Source organism: Zootoca vivipara, chromosome 5, assembly GCF_963506605.1.
Source record: "Zootoca vivipara chromosome 5, rZooViv1.1, whole genome shotgun sequence".
Lineage (NCBI taxonomy): Eukaryota > Metazoa > Chordata > Lepidosauria > Squamata > Lacertidae > Zootoca > Zootoca vivipara.
In genome coordinates this window covers 7,802,771-7,822,023 of record NC_083280.1, presented here as the reverse complement: position 1 = coordinate 7,822,023, position 19,253 = coordinate 7,802,771, and the positions used below count along the sequence as shown (strand labels likewise).

The 19,253-nt window shown below is 50.5% G+C and overlaps 1 protein-coding gene across 16 annotated transcripts in view; it reads right to left on the bottom strand.

The window, feature by feature from the left end:
• Positions 1 to 2,279: 2,279 nt before the first annotated feature.
• Positions 2,280 to 19,253, bottom strand: part of EIF4G1 (eukaryotic translation initiation factor 4 gamma 1) — an 83,664-nt gene continuing 66,690 nt past the window's right edge. For all 16 annotated transcript variants that reach the window (XM_060274331.1, XM_035133981.2, XM_035133984.2 and 13 more), the window contains 18 exons: positions 18,761 to 18,958; positions 17,677 to 17,823; positions 17,263 to 17,499; positions 16,286 to 16,390; positions 14,484 to 14,643; positions 13,431 to 13,531; positions 12,733 to 12,835; positions 12,529 to 12,631; positions 10,711 to 10,967; positions 10,486 to 10,601; positions 9,439 to 9,611; positions 9,174 to 9,299; positions 8,995 to 9,076; positions 7,313 to 7,411; positions 7,010 to 7,144; positions 5,874 to 5,955; positions 4,897 to 5,037; positions 2,280 to 3,631 (listed from right to left, as the gene is read on the bottom strand). In XM_060274331.1, coding sequence (XP_060130314.1) covers positions 3,450 to 3,631; positions 4,897 to 5,037; positions 5,874 to 5,955; positions 7,010 to 7,144; positions 7,313 to 7,411; positions 8,995 to 9,076; positions 9,174 to 9,299; positions 9,439 to 9,611; positions 10,486 to 10,601; positions 10,711 to 10,967; positions 12,529 to 12,631; positions 12,733 to 12,835; positions 13,431 to 13,531; positions 14,484 to 14,643; positions 16,286 to 16,390; positions 17,263 to 17,499; positions 17,677 to 17,823; positions 18,761 to 18,958 — 2,547 coding nt within the window. In that variant the 3' untranslated portion in view covers positions 2,280 to 3,449. The remainder of the gene's footprint in view (positions 3,632 to 4,896; positions 5,038 to 5,873; positions 5,956 to 7,009; positions 7,145 to 7,312; positions 7,412 to 8,994; positions 9,077 to 9,173; positions 9,300 to 9,438; positions 9,612 to 10,485; positions 10,602 to 10,710; positions 10,968 to 12,528; positions 12,632 to 12,732; positions 12,836 to 13,430; positions 13,532 to 14,483; positions 14,644 to 16,285; positions 16,391 to 17,262; positions 17,500 to 17,676; positions 17,824 to 18,760; positions 18,959 to 19,253) is intronic.

Here is a 19,253-nt window from a genome sequence, read left to right as displayed (position 1 = left end):
TTTGCCTGGCCTGAATCTCTTCACTCTCCTCCCAGGAAGGGAAGCAGGTGGCGCTGTGGTCTAAACCACTGGGCCTCTTGGGCTTGCCAATCAGGTGGACGACAGTTCAAATCCCAGTGACAGGGTGAGCTCCTGCCTCTCTGCCCCAGCTCCTGCCAACCTAGCAGCCTGAAAGCATGCCAGTGCAAGTAAATAGGTACTGCTGCGACCGGAAGGTAAATGGTGCTTCTGGTTTCTGTCAGTGTCCCGCTGCGCCAGAAGCAGTTTAGTCATGCTGGCCACGACCCGGAAAGCTGTGGACAAATGCCAGCTCCCTCGGCCTGAAAGCGAGAGGAGCACCACAACCCCATAGTTGCCTTTAACTGGACCTAACCATCCATGCGTCCTTTACCTTTACTCTCCTCCCAACCCACCAATCAGCTTCATGGGGCAACCCTGGACAGACTATTTGCTTTTTTCTTCCTGAACAAAAGAAAAGCCCTCAATATTTCCTTGTGGATGAACATCCTTTTGCAGCGGTTTCCAAACCCTCGTTTTTACTTTGACTCAGTGGGCAGACCTGTTCCATTTTCTGCCATTTCTTGTTTTGTCCCCTTCCTGGAGAGCTCGAATGAGCTAAAAGTCCACAGCCCATGGAAATCCCTCCTTGATCCCATCCCTGGTTAAACTGGGCTCGATGTAGTGGTCATGCTGGAAACACTGTGCTAATTTACTCACTGCTTCCAGGTTGTGTTTTAGTGGGATAATATGGAAGAAGAAAATCCAAAAGGGAGATGTTATTTCTTCTAGCATAAGGTTTCATCGGGGCGTCATCCTTAACTGGAAAGCATCTTGGCAAATACGTTAGTCTTCGTGTGCCACAATATTATTTTGTTATCAATAAATAAATATATTGTAGTGTTTTATGTATACTGCTTTGAGGTTTTAAATAAGTGGTACATATTTCTTATTAAATAAATGAGCAGCATGTCCCTGCTCTCTTTCTCCATATTCTGCAGTCTTGAGATGCTATGCTCCAGAATTCTACAACGGTGTCTACCATCTTGTAGTGTCTTGTGAGCAGATCAGCTCACCACCGGGTGATATTAAGGGTGCCAGATAATTCTACATCCCATCAGATTTGTGGAGCATGGTTAACAAGAATTTTTAATTTAGGCACTGTAAGTCATGCAGGGCAAAAATAATCCTCATTTCCTGAACATGGGGTTTACTTGGTAAAGTTCCTGACACTGACAGTTCTTGCTCCTACGCACTTTCAAAAAATCTTATCTACCAGGACAAAGTGCAGAAACTTGCCTTTTGCCCAGAAGAGAGGGTGGTGGCGCCTGGAGCCAAGTGGGACACTCCGTTCATGACACTCCAGCACTGAAGGTGAAAACAATGGGCATCGCTTTGGGACACACAGCGGTTCCACATTTGCAAAGAAGATCAACACGACCGTTTCAAGAGAAGAGATGGAAGTTGCAGGAGGAAGTAGCTGTTCTGCTGTCTCCTCCATTCCAGGAGGAGAGCAGGGAACCCTGCGAGTGACAACGCTGGGTGCAGGTCCAGCGTTTGGCTTCTTGGGAATCTCAGTTCATGCCAAGTTTCTGCCTCAGTGTTGGAAACCATGAGGGCTCAGTCACAAGAGCAACGCCATGATGCTCTGCCCTTCCCCATCTCCTCTGGCAGCTCAAGGAGTCCAGGAATCCTGACCGTTCCACCCGCGGCAAACCCCTTTCTCCCTGCAAACACTGCCCATGCTTAAAAAGCATCTTGAGAAATTCCAAACGCTGAATCAAGGATTCAAATTCATTCCTGGGGAGGTCAAGGTGAACCCTAGCAAGAATTCTGCCACCAGACCACACTCTGCCACCGAGCCCAGGCAGCCTGACTAATGATTAGGAGTTGTAGTCCAACATCTTTGGGGAGAGGGGGACACAGGTTTACTTTGTGCAGGCTCTCCAGGGCCTCAGACTGCCTTTTGTCCTCTCTCCTCCTCCAAATCAAATTTCCTGCATTTTACAAAGCCTGCAAGGCAACCAACACTGGAGAGCCTGCTTGCACACTTCACCCAAAGCTCACTCTACTTGCACTAGCCCATCACCAGTGTTTGCAACACCCTCTCCCCGCAATAACCTCTCCCCCCAGAGCCAAAGTTTTCTACTAAATAAACCTCCCTGCTCCTTTTCCATAGGGTCAGGTAGGAGCAGGGGCACAGGAACCCTGGGTTCTATCACTCTCCCGACAAGACCTGCCGAGGCGGGAGGCAGGGACGCGACAGCAGCCAACACGTCACCTTTTTTAAGCAATGTTCTTTTTTTTATTTCCAGTTTACGGTGAAAAGATGCTTTTTTTGAATCTTCAATTAAATACTCCATAAAGAAAAAAGAAAAAGAAAAGAAAAAGTATTTACAAATTCATGTGACCGATAATTCCGAATCCTTGTTTCATTTTTGCTTTCACGTTTTCGTTTTTTTGTTTTTTGTTTTGTTTTCTTTCTCGCTCTCAATCACAAGAGCAGCTCCTTTTAACCATCCATTGCAGGCGAAGCAGGTCACAAAACCGTGGCCTCAGTGTGGGCGTGGGGGGGGAGGGGGCGTGGGGGGGGAGAGGGCCCTCCCAAAGAAGGAAGCTTCCCCCCACCTCAAAACTGCAAACACACCACCCACCCCCATTTTATTCCCTCCGCCAGCAACTCTCCAGCAGCTCCCAAGCAAGGCGGATGTTTGAAATGACCCCCCCCTTATTTTAAAAAAGCAACAACATCTGTCAAGAGGCTTTTGTGTTAATTCCAGGCGGTGATCCGAGGGTGCATGGGGGAGCAGTGGGATGGGGGGGGCGGATGGGAACAGGTGGGCAAAGTTTGCGGACAGCAGAGTCCTATCCTCTCAAACCTCAAAAGATTTAATAAGTCTATATTTATATTTTATATATATATTTATATAATCTCTCTATATTTCAGCAATAACTGGGAGGAGGAGGAGGAGGAAGGGGAGATGGGAGGGGGGAGCAGCAGAGGCCTCAGGCTCTCCCAGCCCCCAACCCCTTTCCACAGACATGTGTTTTGGGTGCTTCGCACCTGCCAAAGATTCGAGGGGGCCCCCCCGCTCATTAAAATCATCATCCAGGTGCGCCCCGGGGCAATTGGCCTCGGGAGCTGAGCGGAGCAGCAACACTTACCGCCTCCTTCAGCATCAATTTATTATCGTCAGACACAAACCAATACAGGCTGTTAAAACAGAAACAAAAGAACAAAAAAAATCCCAACCAAAAAATAATAATAATAAGGGGGTGGGGAAGAAGTCCTGTGTGGGAGGAAGGTACGGAGAGCAGCGCCCAGTTCCTGTGTATCCTTAACCCCCCACGCTGCCACCCCCATGGGAGTCCAAGGCTCTGAGGAGGGGTCAGAGCAGGCAGGCAGGCAGGCTCCGTCCGTCTGTCCCCACCACCTCCCACAACGTGGGTGCTCAGTTGTTGTCAGACTCGTCCTCCGCTTCGCGCAGCCAAGTGTAGAAGGCTGTAACGGACTTGAGCGCGACTCCCTTCCCTTGCTGTTCAGCCGGGTCTTTGCTTGACTCCCACTTGTAGAAGGCTTCCTCTTTAATCACGTCCTCATCGTACAAGGCATCGAAGAACATTCGGAGCAGATCTGGAAGCGGCAGGAGGGGGGGGGGCAGGAGAGTCAAATAACACAGAGGGGGAAATGTAGGTCGCCAGCTGACTCAACCCGCCCTTCTGGGTGCTTGGAAGACGGGTCTTACGACCAACATCTTATCATTGATTCTTCTCTACTCCTAGAGGCAGGATCTATCCAGGAGGCACAAGGAAGTGCTCTTTCACCAGCCCCCTAACACGCTGCTCCTCAAACTTGGGTCTCCAGTTGTTTTTGGGCGACAAATTCCACCACCCCTAGCTAGCAGCAATAATGGCAATCTTAGTCCAAAACCAGCTGGAGACCCAAGTTTGGGAAACCCTGCTGTAACTGGCTGAGCCCAAGTTCTATTATCTACGATCAAGGGAATCAGAGACTTTTAGAGTTGGAAAAGACCACAGGGGCCAGCTAATCCAACCCCCTACAATGCAGGAATCGTTTGCTCAATGTGGGGTTCGAACCCACAACCCTGAGATTAAGAGTGAGGTATCCCAGCTATAAGCTCAGTGGCGGAGCATCTGTGTTACATGCAGGAGGTTCTGAGCTCTATCCCTGGCATCTCCACGTGGAGCTGCGAGATGCTCCCTGCCTGGAAACCTGGACAGCTGCTACCTGTCACTGGAGACAAGGCTGAGCTAGATGAGCCAGTGGTCTGACTCTGTGTAAGGCAGCGCCCTAGATGACAAAAGGAAAAACAGTGCCTCTATCCACAGGGAGGTTGTCCATTGAGACTAGTAGCCACTGATAACAGCTGATCCTCCATGAATCTGCCTGACCCTCTTTTTAAATCAATCCAACAGAGAGGGAGTGAATGTCACAGTTTAACTATGCTCTGTGTGACAAAGTACTTTGTCTATCCCGAATCTTCCCATATTTATCTTTTTCGATTAACTGGATATTACACCTCTGTCATGTTGTCATCCCCCACCCCTGTTTATTTGCCATTTTTATGAACTGAAAAGCCCCAAATGTTAAATTATTGCTCAAGGGGGAGTTCCTTCAAGCCATTTTGACTGCGCTTTCCCTGAACCTATTGCACCTTTACCTCTCTTGATTTTACAGCAGTGTTTGCCAAACTTGGGTCTCCAGCTGTTTTTTGACTACAACTCCTTAGCTAGCAGGACCAGTGGTAATGGAAGATGCGAACTGCAGTCCAAAACAGCTGGAGACCCAAGTTTGGGAAACACTGATTTACAGGCAGCTCATCTCTATTGCGGCTTGGGCATACAAGGCTAGGTCGCCTTCCCAGGCGAAACACTTACTTGCTGGCTGGTCCAGCTTTACCACAAGGGCCTGTAAAGCATAGAGGGCCTGCAGCTCCTTATTCTCATCGCTCAGGTATTTCTGCAGCAGCTTGGCTCGGCTCTTGATCACGGGACTGTCCATCCGGTAAGGGTTCTCAACTGCAGCGGCAGGAAGATTGGGGGGGGGGGTAGGGAAGAAGGATGCTCAGAGTTAAGGATGTTCTGCACCCCTCAAAACAGCCAATAACAGCCTCCTGGTCCCCTGCCTGTTGCCTCATCCGAATCCTAGAGGGCAGTTTACTCCAAGGTGAGTTGGCTTCTGCCACAGGTCCCATTCCTCAGCAGGCATCCCAATAGTGGCCACCAAGCTCCCCCAAAAAAGGAAATGGAAGGAAGGAAGGAAGGAAGGAAGGAAGGAAGGAAGGAAGGAAGGAAGGAAGGAAGGAAGGAAGGAAGGAAGGAAGGAAGGAAGGAAGGAAGGAAGGAAGATTGAATACCTGCCCTTAATCCTAAAGCCTCAGGGTGGGTTACAGCAAGGTAAGTAAAACAGATTAAATCCCAAATAAACCAAACTGGGAGTGGAGGAGTCTATAAAAACAGGCAAACCACCAGGCCTGAATGCAATGAACAATGCTCCTATTTATCCACTGTAATCAACTAATGAGAGCTAGAAAGCTGAACACTGCCCACCATGCATGGCCTGCTCCCTGTTTGACAGGTTGTTTTCACCTCGTTTTTGTGTTTCCACACAGGTGTCACAAACAAGTTCACAGAGAAGCATTGCAATGTTGTGGGGCTGTTTTTTTGTTTGGCAGGTCACTTACAATGGTGGGCCAAAGGCATTTTTAGGCTCTGCTCTCATCTGAGACACCAGCCCCCAGACCCAGCTCACAGGAGAGACACCCACTTCCCACTAAACCGCCACACACATACGCAGCCCCCACCCCACCCCCCCACCCCGGTCCCTGCCACTCCAGGCTTGCACCAATGCTTACAGACAACAGCAGAATGGCACGCTGACGTCATCAGGGCTCTGACAAACATATTGGATGAGACTTGCTGCTCACTCAGGTTTGCCTGGTGGGAAAGAAGAGGATCAGAGGTTGGAAGCACTTGCAGTTGCCAACCTAAGTATCTGGAAATCGACTTTAAAAACATCCATACCGACCACACACAGAGTCAGAACTCCATCTGCGTATTTTCCCTCCTGACTGAAGCTGCTCCTTCTATGTGCCAGCAAGGGAGCCAACCCCACAAAGGCCTGCTGGTTTAGCGATTTACCCAGATATCCCCAACCATCATCTAATCAATAAAGGGGGGCGGGGAGGCAGCAATCCCATTCTCCGAGCAAACTGCTGGAGAAGGAAGAAGGGCAAAGCTTCCTAATAATTTAATGCTTCACAGAGCATCTGATGGCATGCTCAGTCCATAGAAGCTGTTGTCAAGACCCAAGTGGAATGGACTTTTATGACTGTGGGACACAACTCTCCAGACAGACTGCAACTTCCAATGTGGCGGAGCAGCTAATGTTGGACTAGGGGGCTGAGAGACCAGAGTTCAAATCTCTACTTGGCCTTGAAGCTCACTGGGGGGGCCTGAGGCCAATCACTGTCTCTCAGCCTAACCCACCTCGCAGGGTTGTTGTGGAGATTAAATGAGGGGGGACGACCACCTTGAGCTCCTTGGGAGAAAAAATGCAATAAAAGGGATGGGGGTGGGGGATAGGAATCCAATCGGCATGCCTCTTTTCTCTGGGGATTCTTTATAAGAACCTAAGAAGAGTCTGGCTCATCTAGTCAAACATCCTTTCCTCGGCATAGCCAATCAGATGCCCATGAGAAGCCCAGAAGCAGGACCTAACAGCAACAGCACTCTCCCCAATAACTGACATGCAGAGGCATACTGCCTGTGACAGAAGAGGGAAACCACAGCCACTGTGGTTAGGAGACGCCAATAGCCTTGTGTGCCATGGATTTGTCTGGACCCTTTTCCAAACCATCCAAGTTGCTGAAAGAACTTGCCCCTCCAATTGTTTCTCCCTCCGCCCTCCCCACCGGTCACTGCAAGAGGTACCCCCCAGGCCCACCTCCCATGCTCTTCTGCACAGCAGCACTCGCCCTTCCCAACTCACCTCAATCCAGTCATATATTCTTTGGTTATTTGCATTTTCTTTCAATAATTTGTCTAGCTGCTTGCACAGCTCTTCCGACGTGAGCTCCTTGCGGCTGGGTGCGTCGGAGTTGTCACCCATTGTGTACTCCACTTTCTGAGCAGCAAGGGGGGGGGAAACAGGGAGGCAAGAGTCAGGGCCAGAGGCAATGGCAAAAGCAGGCATCCCGCTGCCTCTTCAGAGGATGCTTTCTGGGGCCAAGCTGAAGCCCCTTCCGGCTCCAGAAGCTACCCCAACCTCCCCCACAAAGCTCATTGTGCTCACCTGCTCTGTGATGAACTTATTGACATCCTGGTCCTCGGGCAGGAATTCCTTCCAGCTAAGGCCACCTTCTCTCCACAGCGTCCCTGCCTTCTTGTGGCTCTACAGGGGAACAGGGACCACCTTAGGAACATTTCATCCAAGACACTCACAAGCCCGGCTTCACCACTACGTCTACCCCTCAATAGGCAGCTATTATTATTTATTAAATTTGTATACCACCCTATACCTGCAGGTGCCTGGGTGGTTACAACGTAAAATCACAATATAAAAACACAAAACAAGAACAACCCCTGCACCTTCTGCTTGCCATACATATTCTTTTTAACAATACAAGTGCTCCTCCAGGGGTGAAACTAAATGAACAGGAAGGGACTAATTAAAGGGGTAGAAGTGACTTAAACAAGCAAAGCCAAGGAGGAGGGCTGATGCTGCTTTGTGGTGCCTCTATCTAAAGTCATCCTAGATCTTTTTTTTATTACTTTGAGATGTTTGTTGATGTTGGAACTCTAATTGCAATTATCTAAACAAAATAAAAAAAAAAATCCTTCCAGTAGCACCTTAGAGACCAACTAAGTTTGTCATTGGTATGAGCTTTCATGTACATGCACACTTCTTCAGATACACTGGAACAGAAGTCACCAGACCCTTATGTATAGTCACAGGGTGGGGAGGGGTATTACTCAGAAGGATGGTGGGAATGGGTGATTGACTGATAGGAGTGTTGAACCTGTTGATGACTATTAACGACTGCAATTGGTCTTGCAGGAAAAAGCAAGGGTGGCTAAAGATAGCTTTATCATGTATAATGAGATAAGAATCCAATGTCCTTATTCAGACCAGGTCTCTCCATGGTTTTAAGCTTGGTAATGAGTTGCAATTCAGCAACTTCTCTTTCCAGTCTGTTTCTGAAATTTTTCTGTAATAAGACAGCTACTTTGAGATCTTGTATAGAACGTCCTGGAAGATTGAAGTGTTCTCCTACTGGTTTTTCTGTCTTGTGATTCCTGATGTCAGATTTATGTCCATTTATCCTTTGGCGTAGGGTTTGGCCTGTTTGTCCAATATAGAGAGCTGAAGGGCGCCGTTGGCATTTGATGGCATACACAATGTTAGAAGATGAGCAATTAAATAGTCCTGAGATGGTATGTTTGATGTTGTTGGGGCCAGTGATGGTGTTGTCCGGGTGTAACTAGTGCAATTTTCTACTTGATTCCAACAAACCTTTGAATTCGGTTTTCTTGTGTGATAGCAAGCTATTCCTTGTGGGTGGCTATTTTTTGCACCTAAAAAATACATGATGTGCTAGTTTTCCTCTGGCCACATTTGGAAGCGAGTGTGAAGAGAACAGACAGAGGAGGCAAACTGCCTTAGCTCCAGCAGACTAGTCGCCTGCTTTTTGCTTGGCTGAGAGGCAAAGTGTCTCCATCACTCTGTTCCAGAGCAGAGACACCCACGGAATTTCGGCGTCTTTGCCTTCGAGGCAACAGGAGCCAATTGCTCCCGTCCACAGCTGAGCTCCCCTGATCAGGGTGGGAGGAGGAATTAGCTTGTTTTTCCGTAAACAAGCAGAGCCAAACATGGAAAGGCACCGATAACATTTTATGGCCGCTCACCAATCACAACATGCAAGCCCCGGGGATCAACAGACAAGGTTGACCAGGGCATGAAGGAGAGCAACTTACCATCCCTTTGCAAAGCAGGCCCAGGATCTCCAGCAGCAGAGTCGTGGCCTTGCCAATAGGTACCAAAGGCTTGGCAATCTCCCTGAAAAGACCACAGGAAGGTCATTCACCGGTTGGGGGGGGGGGAGAGGAAAAGAGGGAAAGCCCATGCAGAGGAAAGGAAAGAGGCTCCAGCTCACCTGAACAGCTCCTCCATGGGGATGCCACCTTCTCTCAGAATGGGAGTTATGATCTCCGCCAGGTACAGCCATATGTGTGGGATATCAATCTCCATATCTTCACCAATCTCCAGGATCTCATGCAGCCTAGGGGTGGAAAAGGAAGGGAGGGGGGCAGTCAGTGTGTGCAAAGGACTGGGACTGGATATTGCAGCTGTCAGAGGCCACCTTTGCTTTGTGCATGCCCCACCCCACACACAAAAATTTCATAGCAGGACTCCATTACCCTTTGTAGTACTGTTCCTTGGAGAGGATGCCTCCTTTGACCAAGTGGTAGAGCAGCATCCCCATGTGCTCCCGGGCAATCGTGCTCCGCTCCAGCGTGGACTCGATTCCGTTCCGCACAAAGATGTAGAGCTGGGAGGGGCAGTTCAGTTCCTGGACACACTGCTGAGCCTCCTGCAAGAAGCGGGCAGAGAAGGGGGAGAGCTCAGCGCAAACATCTCATAGCAAAGTCTGCACCTTGGGCTGGTGAGATCTGGCCCAAGCCAACCTGTTGCAGGGAGGAATCCAAGGACCTGTTAAGAGAGTTTCGGCTCGTGCAATATTTCAGGGCAACACCCCAAAACGGGAGCCCCTCTCCTTAAAAGACTGTCATGCAGAATACTGAGCCTTTGATTTAAGTGTGTGCTTATTGCAGTGATATATTATTACACCCTTAGCTCTCCCTCTCCATCTGCCCCAATCTTATCTGTGGGTTATGATGGACTAGTAAAACACCCTCAGCCTATATGATAGCTCAGTGAGCTTCATGATAAGCGGCAATTTCAACCCAAGCTTCCCTTGGTCTAAGACTGACCCACTCCAACAAACCAATCCCTTGTGAATCTGAACAGGTCCTTCCAGGGGCCTCTGTTAACAGGAGGCATCAATGTAGCCTGTTAGGCCCAGCAGACAGTGCTCAGCATTCCCCTCTGCCATGACTGTGCATCCATGTTGCCCTGCAAGCATCAATGAACCACTGCTAAGCTTCCAGGAGTTCAAGAGGGGAGGGGTCACAAGAGCAGTTTTGGAATGGAAAAGGCCACCTGAAAGTTCTTTAATCTGCTATGCTTCTTATCTAAGAAAATTGCTCAATATACAAGACTCCTAGCAGCTGAGCAGCTGATTCCAACCTGCTCTTCCCCCAATCCCCCAATCCTAGTGCCAAACCACGAACTCATATTTATCTACTGCCCTCTCATAAAATATCAAGCATAATATCCATGCCCTGCGTCCTATTCCGCAGTTTCCGTTAAATGCTCTGCTCCTGCCACTTCTCTGCAGCACAAACCTTCATATCGTTGATGTGCAGGTATTCCTCAGTGATGGCCTTGGCTTTCTTCTCCAGCTCCTCCTCGGACAAGGCAGGCTTGGCAGGGGGCTCAGGGGCCACTGGCTCACGCTTTGCTGCAGAGACGGAGGAAGCGAGAGGTCAACACTGGTCCTGGACCAAATCGGAAAGTGGCGGGGGGGAGGCCACCGCCCACTAAACCCCGCACACCTTCCCGCCACTCACCAGGTTCCCTGCTTCGGTCCCGCTCCTCGGTCATGCTGGCCACTTTGCGCACTGTCTCGAGGACCCCTTGCCGCTCTCGTTCTCGCTCCCGGCTCCTGTCATCCATCTCCTTGCTGAAGCTACGCTTGGTGACAGGGGTCCTGTTCCGGTCCGACCGCTCTGGCCTCTCGAGGCGATCGCCCCTCTCCGGCCGCTCGCGCTCCAAGCGGTCCCCTCGTTCACCACCCTTTTCGGAGCGGTCGCGGCTACTGCTGCTTCTGCAAGGAGACCACGCAAGAGTTCAGGTGAAACGGCACTGAATGCCAGACAAACACTTGCCAGGTGGCTGGGGTCTCATTCAGGACCAGCACAGAAGGAAAAACAGAAACACGGGAAGGGAAAAAAAGGGCAAAGTTCTGTAATACTCTCCCCTCAAACCGGTGCCCTCCTGATGTAGTGAATTAAAAGTTCCAGCTAGCACAGCTAGAAATTGCAGATTGTAGCAGCTGGAGGGCAGCAGGTTAGGGAAGGCTACCCTACGCTGACCATTTGTCTAATCCAGCCTGGTTCTGCCTACTCAAGAGGTCTTAGGCTCTTCCCAGGCCTATGTTTCTCTGGAAACCAAGCCTGATGAGGAATGGATGAAGGAGCTGGCCATGCTTAGCCTGGAAAAGAGGAGACTGAGAGGAGATATGATATCAGGTATCTCAAGGGCTGTCACATGGAAGAGGGAACAAGCTTGTTTTCTCCTGCTCCAGAGGGTAGGACTCGCACCAATGGTTTCAAGTTACAAGAAAGGAGATTCCGACTAAACATACAGAAAAACCTTCTGACAGCAAGAGCTGTCAAACTCTTACTGGACTCCATTGGGAGGTTGTGGATCCCCTTCCTTGGAAGTTTTTAGGCAGAAGTTGTATGGCCATTTGTCATAACTGCTTTAGTTGAGGTTCCTGCATTGCAGGGGGGTTGGATTAGATGACTTTTCGGGTCCCTCCCAACTATGATTCTTTAAGCCAGGCATGCCCAACCTTCGGCCCTCCAGATGTTTTGGACTACAATTCCCACCATCCCTGACCACTGGTCCTGTTAGCTAGGGATCATGGGAATTGTAGGCCAAAACATCTGGAGGGCCGCAGGTTGGGCATGCCTGCTATAAGCGGATGGGCAGGGTTGTGCCTGTGACCCTCTATTTGGAAAGCAGTCTAGAGGATTTATGGTCCTTCCCATAATGCCATCAGTGTGTCCCAAGACTACAAAAAAATAGGCAGGAAGGATGGGGAGTCTGTGGCCCTTCAGGCATTGTTGGGCTACAACTCCCATCATCCCTGACTACTGGCACTGACGGCAGAGGGCGATGAGGCAAGTGGCACAGAGGCTGGAAGTTTGCAGGAATAAACCCCCACATCTATTTCTATCTTACTTCCCTGCATTCTCCCCGGATGCTCAAGTGTCCCATGCAGCTCCAAATTACATAAAAGGGAGAAGCAGGAGGGAAAGTCAGAATAAAGTACATGTATCAACCTACGCAAACTTATTAGAATATTTTATTCAAGTTGCAAAATAGGGGGTTATTCCCCCACTCTGATCTATCTGTTTTTGGTATTCCTACCCAACATCTGCAGCCAGCCATGCCCTATTTGCATGTGAGGAGGTTTAGGAGCTCATGCGTTGGCAAAAGCGCCTCCTCAAATACTTTCCTCCCCTTGAGCAAATGCAAAATCCAAAAATGCACCTAGGGTGTTTGGAACAGCAGGATGGACCTGGCAGGCCTGAGAAGCAAGAATCAGGCCTGCTTGGGGGGGGGGGGAGAATCTAAGTAAGAGTGGGAATGAGACGGACCTTTGCACCACACGCCGCACATCCTGGCTCTCTGCAGGAGCCGACTGCTGTAAGGCTGAGAAGCGATTCAAGGTACTTGTGGCTGGCCGATTGGAGTCAGGCGCTGGGCAAAGAAAGGACAGGTAAGATAACAGGTTAGAGGACCAAGGAGCTGCAGAAGCACTGCTCATTTTGCAAACCCTTTGTTGCGCCAGCTGCATTTACCTGGTTCAGCAGGCTTGGCACCCGAACCACCACTGCTGCCCTTCCCCCAGCTCAGACGCCCACCGGGTGCAAAAAGCTGGTTGTTGGAGTCGATTGAACCTGGCTGGGAGGGGGCAAGGAGAGAGGAGGAGACAACTCATTCACCATCAGAGGCAGCCAAAGAAGCACCCAACCCATCTACCACTACTTAACAATGACAGAATGCTTTCTGGATTGCCCAACCCATGCTAGATGTCTGCCACCATATGTATCCCTCCTTCCCTATCCCTCCTTGTCAACAATAGCACCATCAACCACCCCAGAAGTCATTAAAAAACTCAATTTTGCAGGGATAAACAAGGTCCTTCGGTACAAAGTTAGTACAGGTTTGTAAATCAGCCCACAAATGCCACTAGCCTGATGCGGGGCTGGTAGGAGAGGTACAGGATTCCCCCCCCCCAAAATCTGGTAACCTGTTTGCTTTCTATGCTAGATATAGTGCCCCTCCTCAGCCAGACAACAGCCCACCCACTCATGTGTGCAATTCTATGTGCTTGCCTGCATTCAATCCTTTGTTGCCCAGAGCTTAAATACACTCTTCCCCCCCCCCAAATTCTCTCATCTTTCGCAACTGATAGAAAAGGCCACGGTTCCCTAATGCACAAAAAACAAGCACCCCACCCCCACCCTCAAAAACCCATTCCAACCCAGCAGCTTACCTTGGTGATTTTTGTTAACCTGCTGGTGTCAATCGGCCTGTTGCCCTTGCTGATGGGGACGGTGTTCCAGCCGTCATCCGAAACTTGGTTGCCCCGCCCACCTGCAGAGACAGCCAAGTCAAGGTCTATCATTTGTAACAGCCTAACCATGGCAAACTACCCATGAATGCATACACATGTCTACTGTTCCTATTGGAGCAAGAGAGCCTATCATAGGCCAGAAAGGTGTGGCAGCTTGGGGCTGGCAGGATCAGCCCAAAAGCCTATTCAGTTCAGCATTTTGTTTCACAGTGGTGCCCCTGGGACGCAGAAAGAGCAGGGCTTGAAGGCAATAGGACTCTCCTGCACTCTGCCCAGACCTGAAAAACATGATAGAGACTGAGAGGAGATAGGACAGCCATCTTCAAATATCTCAAGGGCTGTTACACCGAGGATGGAGCAAGCTTGTTTTCTCCTGCTCCGGAGGGTAGGACTCAAGCCAACGGCTTCACGTTACAAGAAAGGAGATTCCGACTAAACACCAGGAAGAACTTTCTGACAGCAAGAGCTGTTTAACAGTGGAATGGTTTCCCCTTGGGAGGTGGTGGGCAGAGGTTGGATGGCCAACTATCACAGATGCTGTAGTTGAGATTCCTGCATTCCAGGGGGGTTGGACTAGATGACCCCGGGTTCCCTTCCAAACACTATGATTCTATGAAGTTCAGTAGCATATTGCTTCTAAACCAGGAAGCTCTGTTCAACCACCACCATGGATCCAAAAGTCCATAAATTTTGTTGTTTCATCTTTTTGTAAACCACTCTGACTTTTCTTTTTCCAATCAAGTGGTGTATAAATTTTATGAGAATGAGTAAAATTAATAATTTTGCTCAATTTTTAAGGACAGGCTAAGCCAGGGCACATCTTTCGGTGGTGCCCAGCTGCATCATGCACATAGACACACAATTAACTTGGGGCATCCCAAAGCTGCTCTCTCTTCCAGGGGCATTAAAAGCAGGTGGCCTCCACAAGGCAGCAATGGATCCAGAAACTGAGAAGGCGACCAACCCACCCACCTGAGGACGATGGGCCTGAAGGCCCTCTCCTCTTATCCTGCCCCTTGGACATCAGCTGCTGGACTTTGATGTGTTCACGGTGCTCCTCCATCTCAGCTTCTTTGTGGATCTGGTCAATGGTCTTGGGGCCCTGGTCCCCTCTCCTTGGCACCCAACTGTTCTGCAAGAGGCAAAGCAAGGGGAGAGGTTACAGCACCCAGAACGCTTGGCATGCGAAGGCAAGGGAGGAGCGAGAGACAGGCAGCACCAGCTTCTCTGTTGGTCTAGCCAGGACCAGCCTCTGGGCTCACGTTCCCGTCCAGAGCCAACAGCACCAGCGGCCAGTCCACCTGGTCGCTGTTCTTGCAACTGACCTCTAAACATACACCCTTTGTTCTTCCTACCACCATCTCTTAATCTGGCCAGATGAAGGTGTTGTTAAAGACTACAGCCTCCATCATCTCCAGCCAGCGGGAGTGATGGTACTTGCAGTCCAGCAACATTGTAAGAAGACAAGAAGATGCCATTTACAAAGTCAGACCATCAAGCTCTGGGGGCCTTCTGGAGGTTCCCTCCCTGCGAGAAGCGAGGTTACGGGGAACCAGGCAGAAGGCCTTCTCGGTAGTGGCGCTCACCCTGTGGAACGGCCTCTCACCAGATGTCAAGGGGATAAACAACTACACAAATTTTAGAAGACATCTGAAAGCAGCCCTGTATCAGGAAGTTTTTAATATTTTGTTGGGAGCTGGCTGGGGCAACCCAGTCAGATGGGCAGTGGCATAATAATGATGATGCAGCTCAGTGTTGTCTACACAGGCTTGCAGGTGCTCTTCATTGTTTCAGGCAGGGAATCTGTCCCAGTTCTACTTGGGGATGCCAGCAATCGAACTTGGGACCTTCTGCTTTCAAAGCACATTGCTCTACCAACTAAGCCATAGCACCACCCCAAACATCTGGGGAAGGCTGCCCTGTTTCTCATGTGTTATGTCTCTTAAGATCTATGCCTGACAAGGGCAGCTCTATTTCAAACCTCTGGAAAGAGTACTTGTCCAGTAATTGCAGTGGAATGGAGCGGAAGCGAGTCCTGAGCTATCCAGGCATCAAAGCGTTGCTTGGCAGGAGGCCCATGCAAGGGGAATGCTCAGCAGCCCAACATGCAACGGGGGCTTTTCGTGTGCCCCCTTCCAAGCAGGCAGCCTTCCCCTTGCAACAGTTGCGAGCCCCTGCAGCACTTCCAACAGCCTGACCCCACACCCCTGCAGCTTCTGTAATTCACATGCTGGAAGCAAAAGCAGCCATTTGTGTGTGACACTTGGAACTGCAATCTTAAGGTCGCTGGGTGTGAATCAGGATTAGGGAATCTGTGACCCTCCAGGCATTGTTGGACTCCAACTCCCATCAGCCCCAGCCAGCATAGTCAATGGCCAGGTATAACGGGAGTCCAACAATGCCTGAACGCAGGCAAGCAGCTCCTGGGCAGCACCTTCTCCCGGGGTGCGATTTGAGCACATAGCACCCTTTGGTGTAGAAAAGGGACAGCGCTGGAAACCTCCCTGCACCAAACACAGCTGCTTGCAGAATTATCAGCCCATTGCCTAAGCCGCACAAGCCAAGGGCTACAGGCTGCAACAGTGTCTGAGGGGCTGGGGGGCAAAGAGAAGTGTGTGTTGGCTCGTGCTGCCATTGTTCCCACTCAGGTTGCCCTGGGAAGGAAAGGCGGGTCTTGCACCTTACCCGGAGTCAGGCCGACCTATCCCAGGAAGGGGGCAGGGCTCTCATCTAGCCCAGAGGGGGCCATAAGGGAGCAACAGTCTGCACCTTACCCGTCTGAGGTCAATCACATCCTGCAGCATGAAGCGGATACGTGAGGACGTTTTCTTCTCCTTGATTATCTTCTCCATTTGGTTGAAGTACTGATCCATCCGAGGCTGGGTGGGGAAGAGGAGAAAAGGAGAGAAGTGACGACGAACGAGCAGAGACAGCAATGTGCCTACGTGCTGCGGGAGGGATGGGAGCAACCAAGGCAAGACGTTCTCCTTGAGGGCTTCCAACTCATGGTAGAAGCTGAGGTTCAAGAAAGGAAACAAGCAGCCACTGTACAAGTTCCCTGTAGCAGCCAGGGCTGGGGTGGCCAGTTCCTTGAATGTTTGTGGGCTGGAGAGAAGGGCCCAGCTGTCTGGCTGGGAAATATCTAGTCCTGGCCTGGGCACAGTTCTCTCCACCCTGCAAAGTAGCTTGGCTGGGGGAGGCTGCTCCCTCTAAACTCTCCAACAGGCATCACAAGTAGCTACAGAAAAAAGTAAGCTGTGTAGTTGGGCAATGGCTGCACATTTCTTCCTGAGCAAGAGGCAAACTGACCGGAGGGACGGGACTGACTGTCAAGTGGCATGCAGCCACTGCAAGGAAAGCCTGTCAGGTTAAGCACTGGTGCCATGCCAGGGGCTGGGAACCTGCAACCCTCCAAATATGAATGGGGCTCCAACTCCCATCAGCCCCAGCTAAGTTGGCCAATGCTGGGGAATGCTGGGAGATGTAGTTCAATGACAACAGGAGGACCCTCAAGACTAGAGCTATACTTGGCATTTCCAATATGGCACCAAAGCATGGAGGGCAGAACCCTGTAGGCTCTAAGCAAGAGCTGTGAAGCCAGCATCTCAACAGGGGAAGGGCAGGGGAGAGGAAGCAGCAGAGAAACTGCTCTGCTGATGCCCAACATGAAGCGAGAGGGCAGTGCAATCTGGGATGTGTCCTCTCGTGTGCTATGAAAAGCTGCATTTCTGAACATTGGGCAAGGCCATACCTTGGCCTTTTCAAAGTCCAGGTCCTTGCCAATGGTGGTGAGAAGCCGGCATAAGCACTCGAGCGATTCCTCGTCATGGTTCTTGAGCAGCTTCACCACACAGTCATGCATGATGGCTTCGGTCAACATCTTCAGCTTAAAGAGCTCCCCGATGAACTTGATGTTGCCCAGGGAGCGCCGACGGGCCTTGTCCCGGGCGTCATCCAGCTCCTCCTTCAGACGAGCTCTCTCCTCGGGCTGAGGAAGGAACAGGGGTAGAGGTTAGGAGGATCCGAAAGCTGGACTTGATTACCTCTATCTCTGTATACGTGCATACCTATTTCACAGTTGTTACTTCCATAAATCACTGGAACCCAGGGGTGGGGAACCTTTTTATCATGCCCACACCCCACCCAAGTTTCAAGCTCAACTCACACCAGCTGTGTCATCCATCTCCTTTTGCTTCTTCTCAAAAATCTCGTCGTCATCCTTGTCTTTCTCAAACTCTTTCTGGCACCGGTTCAGGAGTACCTTGCGGAAGTTGACCATCACGGTCGGCTTGTCAGTAGTGGGGACTTTCAGCTAGAGCAGGGACAGACACGAGTCACAATGGGAAGCGATTTCAGACAGTTTCCAACTGGCCCTCTACTGCCAGCAGAATGGGCTGGAAGCCCCAGTTCTGATCTCTGCCACCTCAACCCACTAGCCTTTTCCACGAGCCACAGCTCATCTTTCAACATGCACTGAGGAAACGCCATGCAGAAAGCACATGAACAAAATGCATAGAAAGCAAATAGAAATAAATGTATCAATGCACTGCAGCCATGTAATTGGGGTTAAAGCAGTGAATTCCAGACTCTTCGCATCTTTATGGCAACAAGCCAAAGGGAGAGAACAGAAACTTGAAACTGAAATCTACACCCATGCCCCCCTTTTTACACAGATTTAACAAAACCACAGACAAGTATTGCTCAAATGGTAAGCTATGCAACCACTATTAGCAGGCGGCCCCTTGGGCCAATTTCTGACCTACCTTGTACATATATAAAATCAAGATGTGATACTTTGGCTACAATTTCTTTCCATGGGAAATGAAATAGTTCAAACGTAGTAAGAAAAACAGAGCTATCCCAGCTTTCTAATGCTACAGCTCTGTTTGATATTCACATGCAACCTGTAAATCCATGTGTCTGCAGCAGTTAGGGCTGAGCTCACGCGCAAACTCCTGTGGGGTCCATCCGATTCGTAACCGGAGATCTGACTGACTCCCCCACCGCCGACCGCAGGCAGCCACTCTTGGAGATTGGATGCAAGATCTGCCTGACACAGTGTCCTGGTGCTTTCAGGCCACACTGCCAGCCTCTCTCCAAAGGTCCTTTAAGGACAGAGGCTAGCAGGGCGGTGAGGATATAGGCTTGATAGCCAAGCCATGGCCCTGACTGAACAGCATTTCCACGCCTCTTCCCATCCCGAGCAGGATCCGAGGCCCTCCACACCCCAGAGAGGCGGGAGCACTCACCCCCATAAGGCAACGGCACATGTTGGCATAGGCAACGGAGAAGTTTGGCTCAGAGATGGCCTTCTCGAAGATGAGGTCGATGACGCCCTTGAGGCGCTCCTCGGTGTCGATGGACAGCTCGGTGACTTGCTTCATCAGCTGCTGGAACATCTGCGGCGTCAGCTTGTTCAGAATGCTGCGCACACGCCGGAACAGCTCCTGTGGGGAGGAAACACCCAGGCGCCATCAGCAAGGTGAGCTTGGCATAAACACACACAGAGACACCTGTCCTGCTCCACCCATCCCTTCCTTCTGCAGGTGTGGATGTGGGAGCTCAGAAACCTGCCTGCCCAACAAACTGGTAGCAGCTCCTGGCTGCGCTGCTCTGCCCAGGGCTGAGTTTGCTGGAATGAACACGGCAGGCAAAGGAGAGCACACATGAGCCCATCCCAAGCCAAGAGGAAAGCAAATCCACAGGGGCTGGAAGGTGGCAACCATCTTTCCTTTCCCCACG